The sequence below is a fragment of the Gallus gallus genome, chromosome W, assembly GCF_016699485.2.
Source record: "Gallus gallus isolate bGalGal1 chromosome W, bGalGal1.mat.broiler.GRCg7b, whole genome shotgun sequence".
NCBI lineage: Eukaryota > Metazoa > Chordata > Aves > Galliformes > Phasianidae > Gallus > Gallus gallus.
In genome coordinates, this window is record NC_052571.1 from 286,995 (window position 1) to 303,995 (window position 17,001).

Consider the following 17,001-nt stretch of genomic DNA (forward strand, 5'->3'; position numbering starts at 1 on the left):
GGGTTATGGGGTCGGGTTATGGGGTCAGATGGGTTATGGGGTCAGAGGGCCACTTATGGGGTTGGGTTATGGGGTTGGGTTGGGTTATGGGGTCGGGTTATGGGGTCAGGTTATAGGGTCGGGTTATGAGGTCGGGTTAAGGGGTCAGAGGGCACTTATGGGGTCGGGTTATGGGGTTATGGGGTCGGGTTATGGGGTCAGAGGGCGCTTATGGGGTTGGGTTATGGGGTTGGGTTATGGGGTGGGTTATGGGGTCAGAGAGGGCTTATGGGGTCAGGTTATAGGGTCAGAGGATCACTTATGGGGTCGGGTTATGGGGTTGGGTTACAGGGTTGGGTTATGGGGTCCGGTTATGGGGTCAGAGAGTGCTTATGGGGTCGGGTTATGGGGTTATGGGGTCGGGTTATGGGGTCAGAGGGCGCTTATGGGGTTGGGTTATGGGGTTGGGTTATGGGGTGGGTTATGGGGTCAGAGAGCACTTATGGGGTCGGGTTATGGGATTATGGGGTTGGGTTATGGGGTCAGAGGAGCGCTTATGGGGTCGGGTTATGGGGTTATGGGGTCGGGTTATGGGGTCAGAAAGGGCGCTTATGGGGTCAGGTTATGGGGTAGGTTATGGGGTCAGATGGGTTATGGGGTCAAAGGATCACTTATGGGGTTGGGTTATGGGGTTGGGTCGGGTTATGGGGTCGGGTTATGGGGTCAGAGAGCCACTTATGGGGTCAGGTTATGGGGTTATGGGGTCGGGTTATGGGGTCAGAAGGCACTTATGGGGTCGGGTTATGGGGTCAGACAGTACTTATGGGGTCGGGTTATGGGGTCGGGTTATGGGGTTATGGGGTCAGGTTATGGGGTCAGGTTATAGGGTCGGGTTATGGGGTCAGAAAGGGCACTTATGGGGTCGGGTTATGGGGTCAGAAAGGGCACTTATGGGGTCAGGTTATGGGGTCCGGTTATGGGGTTATAGGGTTGGGTTATGGGGTCAGAGAGCGCTTATGGGGTCGGGTTATGGGGTTATGGGGTCAGATGGGTTATGGGGTCAGAGGACCACTTATGGGGTTGGGTTATGGGGTCGGGTTATGGGGTCATGGGGTTGGGTTATGGGGTCAGAGAGCACTTATGGGGTCCGGTTATGGGGTTATGGGGTCAGAGGAGCACTTATGGGGTCGGGTTATGGGGTTGGGTTCGGTTATGGGGTCAGGTTATAGGGTCGGGTTATGGGGTCAGAGACCACTTATGGGGTCAGGTTATGGGGTTATGGGGTCAGATGAGTTATGGGGTCAGAGGAGCACTTATGGGGTCGGGTTATGGGGTCGGGTTATGGGGTCAGAAGGCCACTTATGGGGTCGGGTTATGGGGTCAGACGGCGCTTATAGGGTTGGGTTATGGGGTCAGAAAGGGCACGTATGGGGTCGGGTTATGGGGTCAGGTTATAGGGTCGGGTTATGGGGTCGGGTTATGGGGTCAGAGGGCCACTTATGGGGTCGGGTTATGGGGTCAGAGAGCACTTATGGGGTCGGACTATGGGGTAGGTTATGGGGTCAGATGGGTTATGGGGTCAGAGGATCACTTATGGGGTTGGGTTATGGGGTTGGGTTGGGTTATGGAGTCGGGTTATGGGGTCAGGTTATAGGGTCGGGTTATGGGGTCGGGTTAAGGGGTCAGAGGGCTACTTATGGGGTCGGGTTATGGGGTTATGGGGTCGGGTTATGGGGTCAGAGGGCGCTTATGGGGTCGGGTTATGGGGTCGGGTTATGTGGTTATGGGGTCATGGGGTTGGGTTATGGGGTCGGGTTATGGGGTTATGGGGCCACGTATGGGGTCGGGCTATGGGATTATGGGGTTGGGTTATGGGGTCAGAAGGCACTTATGGGGTCGGGCTATGGGGTTATGGGGTCGGGTTATGGGGTCAGAGGGCACTTATGGGGTCGGGTTATGTGGTCGGGTTATGGGATCAGAAAGGGCGCTTATGGGGTCAGGTTATGGGGTCAGGGGTGGCTTATGGGGTCGGGTTATGGGGTCAGAAGGCACTTATGGGGTTGGGTTATGGGGTCAGAGAGCGCTTATGGGGTCAGGTTATGGGATTATGGGGTCGGGTTATGGGGTCAGAGGGGCTGCTTATGGGGTCGGGTTATGGGGTTATGGGGTCATGGGGTTGGGTTATGGGGTTAGAAGGCACTTATGGGGTCAGGTTATGGGGTCAGCTTATGGGGTCAGAAAGGGCGCTTATGGGGTCAGGTTATGGGGTAGGTTATGGGGACATATGGGTTATGGGGTCAGAGGAGCACTTATGGGGTCGGGTTATGGGGTTGGGTTGGGTTATGGGGTCGGGTTATGGGGTCAAAAAGGGCACTTATGGGGTCAGGTTATGGGGTCAAAGGGCACTTATGGGGTCGGGTTATGGGGTTATGGGGTCAGAAGGCACTTATGGGGTCGGGTTATGGGGTCGGGTTATGGGGTCAGACGACACTTATGGGGTCAGGTTATGGGGTTATGGGGTCGGGTTATGGGGTCAGAGGGCGCTTATGGGGTCGGGTTATGGGGTAGGTTATGGGGTCAGATGGGTTATGGGGTCAGAGGAGCACTTATGGGGTCAGGTTATGGGGTTGGGTTGGGTTATGGGGTCGGGTTATGGGGTCAGGTTATAGGATCGGGTTATGGGGTCGGGTTATGGGGTCAGAAAGCACTTATGGGGTTGGGTTATGGGGTAGGTTATAGGGTCAGATGGGTTATGGGGCCAGAGGAGCACTTATGGGGTCGGGCTATGGGGTTGGGTTGGGTTATGGGGTCGGGTTATGGGGTCAGAGAGCACTTATGGGGCCGGACTATGGGGTTATGGGGTCGGGTTATGGGGTCAGATGGGTTATGGGGTTAGAGAGCACTCATGGGATTGGGTTATGGGGTCAGGTTATGGGGTTATGGGGTCAGAGAGTGCTTATGGGGTCAGGTTATGGGGTAGGTTATGGGGTCAGGGCTGGCTTATGGGGTCAGAGGAGCACTTATGGGGTCGGGTTATGGGGTTGGGTCGGGTTATGGGGTCGGGTTACGGGGTCAGAGGGCCACTTATGGGGTCGGGTTATGGGGTTATGGGGTCGGGTTATGGGGTCAGAAGACACTTATGGGGTCAGGTTATGGGGTCAGGGGTGGCTTATGGGGTCGGGTTATGGGGTCAGAGACCACTTATGGGGTCAGGTTATGGGGTTATGGGGTTAGGTTATAGGGTCAGAAGGCACTTATGGGGTCGGGTTATGGGGTCAGGGGTGGCTTATGGGGTCAGGTTATGGGGTCAGAAAGGGCACTTATGGGGTCAGGTTATGGGGTCGGGTTATGGGGTTATGGGGTCGGGTTATGGGGACAGAGGACCACTTATGGGGTTGGGTTATGGGGTTGGGTTGGGTTATGGGGTCGGGTTATGGGGTCAGAAAGGGCACTTATGGGGTCAGGTTATGGGGTCAGGGGTGGCTTATGGGGTCAGGTTATGGGGTTGGGCTATGGGGTTATGGGGTCGGGTTATGGGGTTATGGGGTCAGGTTATGGGGTTAGAGGGTACTTATGGGGCCGGACTATGGGGTAGGTTATGGGGTTAGATGGGTTATGGGGTCAGAGGGCGCTTATGGGGTCGGGTTATGGGGTTATGGGGTGGGTTATGGGGTCGGGTTATGGGGTCAGGTTATAGGGTCGGGTTATGGGGTCGGGTTAAGGGGTCAGAGAGCTACTTATGGGGTCGGGTTATGGGGTTATGGGGTCGGGTTATGGGGTCAGAAGGCACTTATGGGGTCGGGTTATGGGGTTATGGGGTCATGGGGTTGGGTTATGGGGTCAGAGGGCCACTTATGGGGTCGGGTTATGGGGTTGGGTTGGGTTATGGGGTCGGGTTATGGGGTCAGAAAGGGCACTTATGGGGTCAGGTTATGGGGTTATGGGGTCGGGTTATGGGGTCAGAGGGCGCTTATGGGGTCGGGCTATGGGGTAGGTTATGGGGTCAGATGGGTTATGGGGTCAGAGGATCACTTATGGGATTGGGCTATGGGGTTGGGTCGGGTTATGGGGTCGGGTTATGGGGTCGGGTTACGGGGTCAGAAGGCACTTATGGGGTCAGGTTATGGGGTTATGGGATGCTTATGGGGTCAGGTTATGGAGTCATAGAGCACTTATGGGGTCGGGTTATGGGGTCAGAAAGGGCACTTATGGGGTCGGGCTATGGGGTAGGTTATGGGGTCAGATGGGTTATGGGGTCAGAGAGCACTTATGGGGTCGGGCTATGGGGTTGGGTTGGGTTATGGGGTTGGGTTATGGGGTCAGGTTATAGGGTCGGGTTATGGGGTCGGGTTATGGGGTCAGAGGGCACTTATGGGGTCGGGTTATGGGTCCAGAGAGCGCTTATGGGGGCGGATTATGGGGTTATGGGGTCAGATGGGTTATGGGGTCAGAAGGCACTTATGGGGTCGGGTTATGGGGTCGGGTTATGGGGTCAGAGGGCGCTTATGGGGTCGGGTTATGGGGTAGGTTATGGGGTCAGATGGGTTATGGGGTCAGAGGGCCACTTATGGGGTCGGGCTATGGGGTTGGGTTGGGTTATGGGGTCGGGTTATGGGGTTATGGGGTCAGATGGGTTATGGGGTCAGAGGAGCACTTATGGGGTTGGGTTATGGGGTTGGGTTGGGTTATGGGGTCAGAAGGCACTTATGGGGTCAGGTTATGGGGTCAGGGGTGGCTTATGGGGTCGGGTTATGGGATCAGAAAGGGCACTTATGGGGTCAGGTTATGGGGTCCGGTTATGGGGTTATGGGGTTGGGTTATGGGGTCAGAGAGTGCTTATGGGGTCGGGTTATGGGGTTGGCTTATGGGGTTACGGGGTGGGTTATGGGGTCAGAGGACCACTTATGGGGTCAGGTTATGGGGTTATGGGGTCGGGTTATGGGGTCAGACGGCGCTTATGGGGTCGGGTTATGGGGTCAGGATGAGGTTATGGGATCAGGGCCATGTTTATAGGGTCAGGCCGAGGTTATGGGGTCAGGGCTGGGTTTATAGGGTCAGGGCTGGGTTTATGGGGTCAGGGCTGGCCTTATAGGGTCCGGGCTGGGCTTATAGGGTCAGAGCTGACTTTATAGGGTCAGGATGAGCTTATGGGGTCAGGCCGAGGTTATGGGGTCAGTGCTCGGCTTATAGGATCAGGGCTGATTTTATGGGGTCAGGGCTGTATTTATGGGGTCAGGGCCGTGTTTATGGGGTCAGGCTGAGGTTATGGGGTCAGGCCTGGGTTTATAGGATCAGGATGAGCTTATGGGGTCAGGATGACGTTATGGGGTCAAACGACGTTATGGGGTCAGGGCTGAGTTTATAGAGTTAGGGCCGTGTTTATGGGGTCAGGATGAGATTATGGGGTCACGGCCGTGTTTATAGGGTCAGGACTGGGCTTATAGGGTCAGGGCTGGGCTTATAGGGTCAGGGCCGTGTTTATGGGGTCAGGGCTGATTTTATGGGGTTAGGCCGTGTTTATGGGGTCAGGCCGAGGTTATGGGTTCAGGGCTGGGCTTATAGGGTCAGGGGTGGGCTTATAGGATCAGGCCGTGTTTATGGGGTCAGGGCCGTGTTTATAGGGTCAGGACTGGGCTTATAGGGTCAGGGCTGATTTTATGGGGTCAGGGTGGGGTTTATAGGGTCAGGGCTGATTTTATGGGGTCAGGGCCGTGTTTATGGGGTCGGGCCGAGGTTATGGGGTCAGGGCTGGGCTTATAGGGTCAGGGCTGGGCTTATAGGATCAGGCCGAGATTATGGGCTCAGGGCCGTGTTTATGGGGTCAGGGCCGTGTTTATGGGGTCAGGGTTGGCCTTATAGGGTCAGGATAAGGTTATGGGGTCAGGGCCGTGTTTATAGGGTCAGGTCTGGTTTATAGGGTCAGTGCTCATTTTATAGGGTCAGAGCTCATTTTAGGGGGTCAGGGCTGATTTTATAGGGTCAGGCCGTGTTTATGGGGTCAGGGCCGTATTTATGGGGTCAGGCTGAAGTTATGGGGTCAGGCTGAGGTTATGGGGTCAGGGCTGGGTTTATAGGATCAGGATGAGCTTATGGGGTCAGGATGACGTTATGGGGTCAGGACTGAGTTTATAGGGTTAGGGCCGTGTTTATGGGGTCAGGATGAGATTATGGGGTCACGGCCGTGTTTATGGGGTCAGGCTGAGGTTATGGGGTCAGGATTGGCCTTATAGGGTCAGGCCGAGGTTATGGGGTCAGGGCCATGTTTATGGGGTCAGAGCTCATTTTATAGGGTCAGGGCTGATTTTATGGGTTTAGGCCGTGTTTATGGGGTCAGGGCAAGGTTATGGGGCAGGGCTGGGCTTATAGGGTCAGGGGTGGGCTTATAGGATCAGGCCGAGGTTATGGGGTCAGGGCCGTGTTTATGGGGTCAGGGCCGTGTTTATGGGGTCAGGGTTGGCCTTATAGGGTCAAGATGAGGTTATGGGGTCAGGGCTGGCCTTATAGGGTCAGGGCCATGTTTATGGGGTCAGAGCTCATTTTATAGGGTCAGGGCTGATTTTATGGGGTCAGGGCCGTATTTATAGGGTCAGGGCCGATTTTATGGGGTCAGGCTGATTTTATAGGGTCAGGCCGAGGTTATGGGGTCAGGGCCGTGTTTATGGGGTCAGGCTGAGGTTATGGGGTCAGGGCTGATTTTATAGGGTCAGGACGAGGTTATGGGGTCAGGGCCGTGTTTATGGGGTCAGGCTGAGGTTATGGGGTCAGGGCTGATTTTATAGGGTCAGGACGAGGTTATGGGGTCAGGGCCGTGTTTATGGGGTCAGGCTGAGGTTATGGGGTCAGGGCTGGGTTTATAGGATCAGGATGAGCTTATGGGGTCAGGATGACGTTATGGGGTCAGGATGACGTTATGGGGTCAGGGCTGAGTTTATAGGGTTAGGGCCGTGTTTATGGGGTCAGGATGAGATTATGGGGTCACGGCCGTGTTTATAGGGTCAGGACTGGGCTTATAGGGTCAGGGCTGATTTTATGGGGTCAGGGCTGGGCTTATAGGGTCAGGGCCGGGCTTATAGGGTCAGGGCTCATTTTATAGGCTCAGGCCGTGTTTATGGGGTCAGGGCCGTGTTTATGGGGTGAGGCCGAGGTTATGGGGTCAGGGCCGTGTTTGTAGGGTCAGGACTGGGCTTATAGGATCAGGGCTGATTTTATGGGGTCAGACTGAGGTTATGGAGTCAGACTGAGGTTATAGGGTCAGGGTTGGCCTTATAGGGTCAAGATGAGATCATGGGGTCAGGGCTGGCCTTATAGGGTCAGGGCTCATTTTATAGGGTCAGGGCCGTGTTTATGGGGTCAGGGCTGATTTTATAGGGTCAGGCCGTGTTTATGGGGTCAGGGCCATGTTTATAGGGTCAGGTCTGGTTTATAGGGTCAGGGCTCATTTTATAGGGTCAGAGCTCATTTTAGAGGGTCAGGGCTGATATTAGGGGGTCAGGGCTGATTTTATGGGGTCAGGGCCGTGTTTATGGGGTCAGGCCGAGGTTATGGGTTCAGGGCTGGGCTTACAGGGTCAGGGGTGGGCTTATAGGATCAGGCCGAGGTTATGGGGTCAGGGCCGTGTTTATAGGGTCAGGACTGGGCTTATAGGGTCAGGGCTGATTTTATGGGGTCAGGGCCGTGTTTATGGGGTCGGGCCGAGGTTATGGGGTCAGGGCTGGGCTTATAGGGTCAGGGCTGGGCTTATAGGATCAGGCCGAGATTATGGGCTCAGGGCCGTGTTTATGGGGTCAGGGCCGTGTTTATGGGGTCAGGGTTGGCCTTATAGGATCAAGATGAGGTTATGGGGTCAGGGCTGGGCTTATAGGTTCAGGGCTCATTTTATAGGGTCAGGGCCGATTTTATGGGGTCAGGGCTGATTTTATAGGGTCAGGCCGTGTTTATGGGGTCAGGGCCGTGTTTATAGGGTCAGGACCGGGCTTATAGGGTCAGGGCTGATTTTATGGGGTCGGGGCTGATTTTATAGGGTCAGGCCGATTTTATAGGGTCAGGTCTGGTTTATAGGGTCAGAGCTCATTTTATAGGGTCAGAGCTCATTTTAGAGGGTCAGAGCTCATTTTAGGGGGTCAGGGCTGATTTTATAGGGTCAGGCCGAGGTTATGGGGTCAGGCCGAGGTTGACGGGGTGAGGTGGGTCCCGCGGTTGCTTATAGGGCCCTATAAGGGACGGCTTTTAGGGTGGCCGTACGTTGCGCAGCCGCCCCATTTCCTCCTGTAGGGTTTGGAGGCGCCGCCCTTCGGCCCTCTGCAGCTCCCGCAGCTCCGCCTGCACGGCTCTGTAGGATCGATCCTAAAAGCCCACACAGCGCCCCGTAACGACCCCATAGGAACCCATAGGAACCCATACACCCCATAGGAACCCATAGACCCCATAGGACCCCACAGGACCCCATAGGAACCCATAGGAACGCATAGGAACCCATAAAACCCCATAAGACCCCATAGGAACCCATAAAACCCCATAAAACCCCATAAGACCCCATAGGAACCCATAGGAACCCCATAAACCCCATAGAACCCCACAGGACCCCATAAGAACCCTATAGACCCCATAGGACCCCATAAGCCCCCATAGGACCCCATAAAGCCCCACAGGACCCCATAAAGCCCCCATAGGACCCCATAAAGACCCCATAAAGACCCCATAAGCCCCCATAGGACCCCATAAAGACCACATAAAGACCCCATAATCCCCCATACGACCCCATAGGACCCCATAAGAACCCCATAGGACCCCATAAAGACCCCATAAAGACCCCATAATCCCCCATAGGACCCCATAGGACCCCATAGGACCCCCATAGGACCCCACAGAACCCCACAGGATCCTAAAACCCCACACAGCACCCCGTAAGGACCCCACACAGCCCATACAACCCCATAAGACCCCATAGGAACCCATAAAACCCCATAAGACCCCATAGGAACACATAGGAACCCATACGAACCCATAGGAACCCGTAAAAACCCCATAAGACCCCATAGGAACCCATAGGAACCCCATAAACCCCATAGGACCCCACAGGACCCCATAATCACCAAAGGACCCCATAAGAACCCCATAGAACCCCACAAGACCCCATAAGAACCCCATAGACCCCATAGGACCCCATAAGACCCCATAGGAACCCATAAGACCCCATAGAACCCCATAGATCCCCACAGGACCCCATAAAGACCCCATAGAACCCCATAGAACCCCATAAGAACCCTATAGACCCCATAAAGACCCCATAAAGACCCCATAAGCCCCCATAGGACCCCATCAAGACCCTATAGGACCCCATAAAGACCCCATAAAGACCCCATAAGCCCCCATAGGACCCCATCAAGACCCTATAGGACCCCATAAAGACCCCATAAAGACCCCATAATCCCCCATACGACCCCATAGGACCCCATAAGAACCCCATAGGACCCCATAAAGACCCCATAATCCCCCATAGGACCCCATAGGACCCCATAAAGACCCCATAAGACCCCCATAGGACCCCACAGAACCCCACAGGATCCTAAAAGCCCACAAAGCGCCCCATAAGGACCCCACACAGCCCATACAACCCCATAGGAACCCATAGGAACCCCATAGTACCCCATAGGACCCCATAGGACCCCATAGGAACCCATAAAACCCCTTAAGACCCCATAGGAACCCATAAAACCCCATAAACCCCATAGGACCCCACAGGACCCCATAAGACCCCATAGGACCCCATAGGACCCCATAGGAACCCATAGGAACCCATAGGAACCCATAGGACCCCACAGGACCCCATAAAGACCCCATAGAACCCCATAGAACCCCATAAGAACCCATAGACCCCATAAAGACCCCATAATCCCCCATAGGACCCCATAAGAACCCCATAGGACCCCATAGGACGCCACAGAACCCCACAGGATCCTAAAACCCCACACAGCGCCCCGTAACGACCCCACACAGCCCATAAGACCCCATAAGACTTCATAGGAACGCATAGGAACCCATAGGAACCCATAAAACCCCATAGGACCCCACAGGACCCCATAATCACCAAAGGACCCCATAAGAACCCCATAGAACCCCACAAGACCCCATAAGAACCCCATAGACCCCATAGGACCCCATAAGACCCCATAGGAACCCATAAGACCCCATAGAACCCCATAGATCCCCACAGGACCCCATAAAGACCCCATAGAACCCCATAGAACCCCATAAGAACCCTATAGACCCCATAAAGACCCCATAAAGACCCCATAAGCCCCCATAGGACCCCATAAAGACCCTATAGGACCCCATAAAGACCCCATAAAGACCCCATAAGCCCCCATAGGACCCCATCAAGACCCTATAGGACCCCATAAAGACCCCATAAAGACCCCATAATCCCCCATACGACCCCATAGGACCCCATAAGAACCCCATAGGACCCCATAAAGACCCCATAATCCCCCATAGGACCCCATAGGACCCCATAAAGACCCCATAAGACCCCCATAGGACCCCACAGAACCCCACAGGATCCTAAAAGCCCACACAGCGCCCCGTAAGGACCCCACACAGCCCATAGAACCCCATAAGACCCCATAGGAACCCATAGGAACCCATAGGAACCCATAAAACCCCACAAAACCCCATAAGAACCCCATAGACCCCATAGAACCCCACAGGACCCCATAAGAACCCCATAGGACCCCATAGGATCCCAAAAGACCCCATAAAGACCCTATAAAGACCCCACAAAGACCCCACAAGCCCCCATAGGACCCCATAAAGATCCCATAAGCCCCCATAGGACCCCATAAAGACCCCATAAGGCCCCATAAGCTCCCATAATCCTCCATAGGACCCCACAGGACCCCATAGGACCCCATAAGACCCCATAAGCCCCCATAAAGCCCCAATAGGACCCCATAACCCCCCATAGGACCTCACAGAACCCCACAGGATCCTAAAACCCCACACAGCGCCCCGTAAGGACCCCACACAGCCCATACGACCCCATACGACCCCATACGACCCCATAGGAACCCATAGGAACCCATAGGAACCCCATAAACCCCATAGAACCCCACAGGACCCCATAAGAACCCCATAAAGCCCCACAGGACCCCATAAGCCCCCATAGGACCCCATAAAGACCCCATAAAGACCCCATAAGCCCCCATAGGACCCCATAAAGACCCCATAAGCCCCCATAGAACCCCATAAGACCCCATAGAACCCCATAGATCCCCACAGGACCCCATAAAGACCCCATAGAACCCCATAGAACCCCATAAGAACCCCATAAAGACCCCATAGACCCCATAAAGACCCCATAATCCCCCATAGGACCCCATAAGAACCCCATAGGACCCCATAAAGACCCCATAAGACACCCATAGGACCCCACAGAACCCCACAGGATCCTAAAACCCCACACAGCGCCCCGTAAGGACCCCACGCAGCCCATACAACCCCATAGGAACCCATAGGAACCCATAGGAACCCATAGAACCCCATAAGACCCCATAGGAACCCATAGGAACCCCATAGACCTCATAGAACCCCACAGGACCCCATAAGAACACTATAGACCCCATAGGACCCCATAAAGCCCCACAGGACCCCATAAGAACCCCATAGAACCCCATAAAAACCCCATAAAGACCCCATAATCCCCCACAGGACCCCATAAGAACCCCATAGGACCCCATAAAGACCCCATAAGACCCCCATAGGACCCCACAGAACCCCACAGGATCCTAAAACCCCACACAGCGCCCCGTAAGGACCCCACACAGCCCATACAACCCCATAAGACCCCATAGGAACCCATAGGAACCCATAGGAACCCACAGACCCCATAGGAACCCATAAAACCCCTTAAGACCCCATAAGAACCCATAGGAACCCATAGGAACCCCATAGGAACCCCATAGACCCCATAGAACCCCACAGGACCGCATAAGAACCCTATAGACACCATAGGACCCCATAAAGCCCCACAGGACCCCATAAGAACCCCATAGAACCCCATAAAGACCCCATAGTACCCCGCAGGACCCCATAAGAACCCCATAGAACCCCATAAGAACCCCATAAGAATCCCATAGGACCCCATAAAGACCCCATAAAACCCCATAGGACCCCATAGAACCCCTTAAGAACCCCATAGGACCCCATAAAGACCCCATAAAGACCCCATAAGCCCCCATAGGACCCCATAAAGACCCCATAAAGACCCCATAGGACCTCATAGGACCCTATAAGAACCCCACAGACCCCCATAGGACCCCACAGACCCCCACAGGATCCTAAAACCCCACACAGCGCCCCGTAAGGACCCCACACAGCCCATACAACCCCATAGGAACCCATAGGAACCCATAAGACCCCATAAGACCCCATAGGAACCCATAAGAACCCATAGGACCCCACAGGACCCCATAAGAACCCCATAGACCCCATAGGAACCCATAGGAACCCATAGACCCCATAGGAACCCATAAAACCCCATAAGACCCCATAGGAACCCATAGGAACCCATAAGAACCCCATAGACCCCATAGAACCCCATAAGACCCCATAAGAACCCTATAGACCCCATAGGACCCCATAAAGCCCCACAGGACCCCATAAGAACCCCACGGAACCCCATAAAGACCCCATAGTACCCCACAGGACCCCATAAGAACCCCATAGAACCCCATAAAAACCCCATAAGAACCCCATAAGAATCCCATAGGACCCCATAAAGACCCAAAGAACCCCATAGAACCCCATAAGAACCCCATAAAGACCCCATAATCCCCCAGATGACCCCATAGGAACCCATAAGAACCCCATAGGACCCCATAAAGACCCCATAAGACCCCCATAGGACCCCACAGAACCCCACAGGATCCTAAAACCCCACACAGCGCCCCGTAAGGACCCCACACAGCCCATACAACCCCATAAGACCCCATAGGAACCCATAAAACCCCATAGGAACCCATAGACCCCATAAGAACCCCATAGGACCCCATAAGAACCCCATAAACCCCATAGTACCCCACAGGACCGCATAAGAACCCTATAGACTCCATAGGACCCCATAAAGCCCCACAGGACTCCATAAGAACCCCATAGAACCCCATAAAGACCCCATAGTGCCCCGCAGGACCCCATAAGAACCCCATAGAACCCCATAAGAACCCCATAAGAATCCCATAGGACCCCATAAAGACCCCATAGAACCACATAGGACCCCATAGAACCCCTTAAGAACCCCATAGGACCCCATAAAGACCCCATAAAGACCCCATAATCCCCCATAGGACCCCATAAGAACCCCATAGGACCCCATAAGACCCCCATAGGACCCCACAGAACCCCACAGGATCCTAAAACCCCACACAGCGCCCCGTAAGGACCCCACACAGCCCATACAACCCCATAGGAACCCATAGGAACCCATAAAACCCCATAAGACCCCATAGAACCCCACAGAACCCCATAAGAACCCCATAAGAACCCCATAGGACCCCACAGGACCCCATAAGAACCCCATAGACCCCATAGGACCCCATAAAGCCCCACAGGACCCCATAAGAACCCCATAAGAACCCCATAAAGACCCCATAGAACCCATAAAGACCCCATAAAGACCCCATAATCCCCCATAGGACCCCATAAGGACCCCATAGAACCCCATAAGGACCCCAGAGAACCCCATAAGGACCCCATAAACCCCTATAGAAACCCCATAGAGCCCCCATAGACCCCAATAGACCCCCATAGACCTCCACAGCCCCCCATAGGCCCCCATAGGCCCACATAGGCCGCCACAGTCCTCCATAGGCCCCCATAGGCCGCCATAGGCCCCCATAGAACCCCATAGAACCCCCATAGAACCCCATAAAGCCCCCATAGAACCCCCATAGAACCCCATAGAACCCCATAAAGGCCCCATAAGGCCCCATAAAACCCCATAAGGCCCCATAGGACCCCACAACCCCTTACCCTGCAGTCGACGGCCCTCTGCAGCTGCAGCACTTTCCTCTCCAGCAGCCCCATAGGACCCCATAACCCCCCATAGAACCCCACAGAACCCCATAGTCCCCCATAGGATCCCATAGAACCCCATAAGAACCGCATAGTCCCCCATAGAAACACATAAACCCCCATAGAACCCCATAGACCCCCATAAAGACCTCATAGAACCCCATAGACCCCCATAACCCCCATAGGACCCTATAAAGACCTCATAGTCCCCCACAGAACCCCACAGAACCGCATAGAACCCCATAAAACCCACATAGATCTCCACAGTCCCCCATAGGCCCCCATAGAACCCCATAAGGACCCCATAGAACCCCATAAGGACCCCATAGAACCCCTATAGAGCCCAATAGACCCCCATAGACCTCCACAGTCCCCCATAGACCCCCATAGGCCACCATAGACCTCCACAGTCCCCCATAGGCCACCATAGACCACCACAGCCCCCCATAGGCCCACATAGGCCCACATAGGCCGACACAGTCCTCCATAGGCCCCCATAGGACTCCACAGCCCCCCATAGGCCCCCATAGGCCCCCATAGGCCCACATAGAACCCCATAGAACCCCATAAGGACCCCATAGAACCCCATAAAGACCCCATAAACCCCCATAGAGCCCCCATAGACCCCAATAGACCCGCATAGACCTCCACAGTCCCCCATAGACCCCCATAGGCCACCATAGACCTCCACAGCCCCCCATAGGCCCACATAGGCCCACATAGGCCCACATAGGCCCACATAGGCCGCCACAGTCCTCTATAGGCCCCCATAGGCCGCCACAGAACCCCATAGAACCCCCATAGAACCCCATAAAGACCCCATAAGACCCCATAAAGGCCCCATAGGACCCCACAACCCCTTACCCTGCAGTCGACGGCCCTCTGCAGCTGCAGCACTTTCCTCTCCAGCAGCCCCATAGGACCCCATAACCCCCCATAGAACCCCATAGTCCCCCATAGGATCCCATAGAACCCCATAAGAACCGCATAGTCCCCCATAGAACCACATAAACCCCCATAGAACCCCATAGACCCCCATAAAGACCTCATAGTCCCCCATAGAACCCCATAAAGACCCCATAGACCCCCATAAAGCCTCCATAGATGTCCTCAGTCCCCCATAGGCCCCCATAGAACCCCATAAGGACCCCATAGAACCCCATAAAGACCGCATAAACCCCCATAGAGACCCAATAAACCCCCATAAAGACCCCATAGAGCCCCCACAGAGCCCAATAGACCCCCATAGACCTCCATAGTCCCCCATAGGCCACCATAGACCTCCACAGTCCCCCATAGGCCCACATAGGCCCACATAGACCTCTACAGTCCTCCATAGGCCCCCATAGGCCCCCATAGAACCCCATAGAACCCCATAAAGACCCCATAAACCCCCATAGAGACCCCATAGAGCCCCCATAGACCCCAATAGACCCCCATAGACCCCCATAGACCTCCATAGTCCCCCATAGACCACCATAGACCTCCACAGCCCCCCATAGGCCCACATAGGCCCACATAGGCCGACACAGTCCTCCATAGGCCCCCATAGGCCGCCACAGAACCCCATAGAACCCCATAAAGCCCCCATAGAACCCCCATAGAACCCCATAGGACCCCATAAAGACCCCATAAAAGCCCCATAAGACCCCATAAGACCCCATAGGACCCCATAGGACCCCATAAGACCCCATAGAAGCCCATAAGACCCCCCTAAAGACCTCATAGAACCCCATAGAACCCCATAAAGACCCCATAGAACCCCATAGACCCCCATAAAGCCCACATAGATCTCCACAGTCCTCCATAGGCCGCCATAGTACCCCATAGGCTGCCATAGGCCCCCATAGGCCCCCATAGAACCCCATAAGGACCCCATAGAACCCCATAAAGACCCCATAGAACCCCATAGAGCCCCCATAGAGCCCCAATAGACCCCCATAGACCTCCATAGTCCCCCATAGACCCCCACAGCCCCCCATAGGCCCACATAGGCCCACATAGGCCACCACAGTCCTCCATAGGCCCCCATAGAACCCCATAGAACCCCCATAGAACCCCATAAAACCCCCATAGAACCCCATAAAACCCCCATAGAACCCCATAGAACCCCATAAAGACCCCATAAAGGCCCCATAAAACCCCATAGGACCCCACAACCCCTTACCCTGCAGTCGACGGCCCTCTGCAGCTGCAGCACTTTCCTCTCCAGCAGCCCCATAGGACCCCATAACCCCCCATAGAACCCCATAAGACCCCATAGGACCACATAGTCCCCCATAGGATCCCATAGAACCCCATAGAACCCCATAAGAACTGTATAGAACCCCATAAGAACCTCATAGTCCCCCATAGAACCCCATAAAGACACCATAGAACCCCATAGACCCCCATAAAACCCCATAAGCCCACATAGATCTCCACAGTCCCCCATAGGCCCCCATAGAACCCCATAAGGACCCCATAAAACCCCCATAGAACCCCATAAAGACCCCATAAAGACCCCATAGAGCCCCCATAGACCCCAATAGACCCCCATAGACCTCCACAGTCCCCCATAGGCCACCATAGACCACCATAGACCTCCACAGCCCCCCATAGGCCGCCACAGTCCTCCATAGGCCCCCATAGGCCCACATAGGTCCCCATAGGCCGCCATAGGCCCCCATAGGACCCCATAGAACCCCATAAAGACCCCATAAAAGCCCCATAAGACCCCATAAGACCCCATAGGACCCCATAGGACCCAACAACCCCTTACCCTGCAGTCGACGGCCCTCTGCAGCTGCAGCACTTTCCTCTCCAGCAGCCCCATAGGACCCCATGACCCCCCATAGAACCCCATAAGACCCCATAGGACTACATAGTCCCACATAGGATCCCATAGAATCCCATAGAACCCCATAAGAACTGTATAGAACCCCATAAGAACCTCATAGTCCCCCATAGAACCCC

The 17,001-nt window shown here is 54.7% G+C and overlaps 1 protein-coding gene across 1 annotated transcript in view; it reads right to left on the reverse strand.

Annotated features, from left to right (window-relative positions):
• The window catches only part of LOC121108223 (unconventional myosin-Vb-like), a 110,674-nt gene that overhangs the window by 12,894 nt on the left and 80,779 nt on the right, over positions 1 to 17,001 (reverse strand). The window contains exon 15 of the mRNA XM_040655273.2: positions 8,221 to 8,322. Coding sequence (XP_040511207.2) covers positions 8,221 to 8,322 — 102 coding nt within the window. The remainder of the gene's footprint in view (positions 1 to 8,220; positions 8,323 to 17,001) is intronic.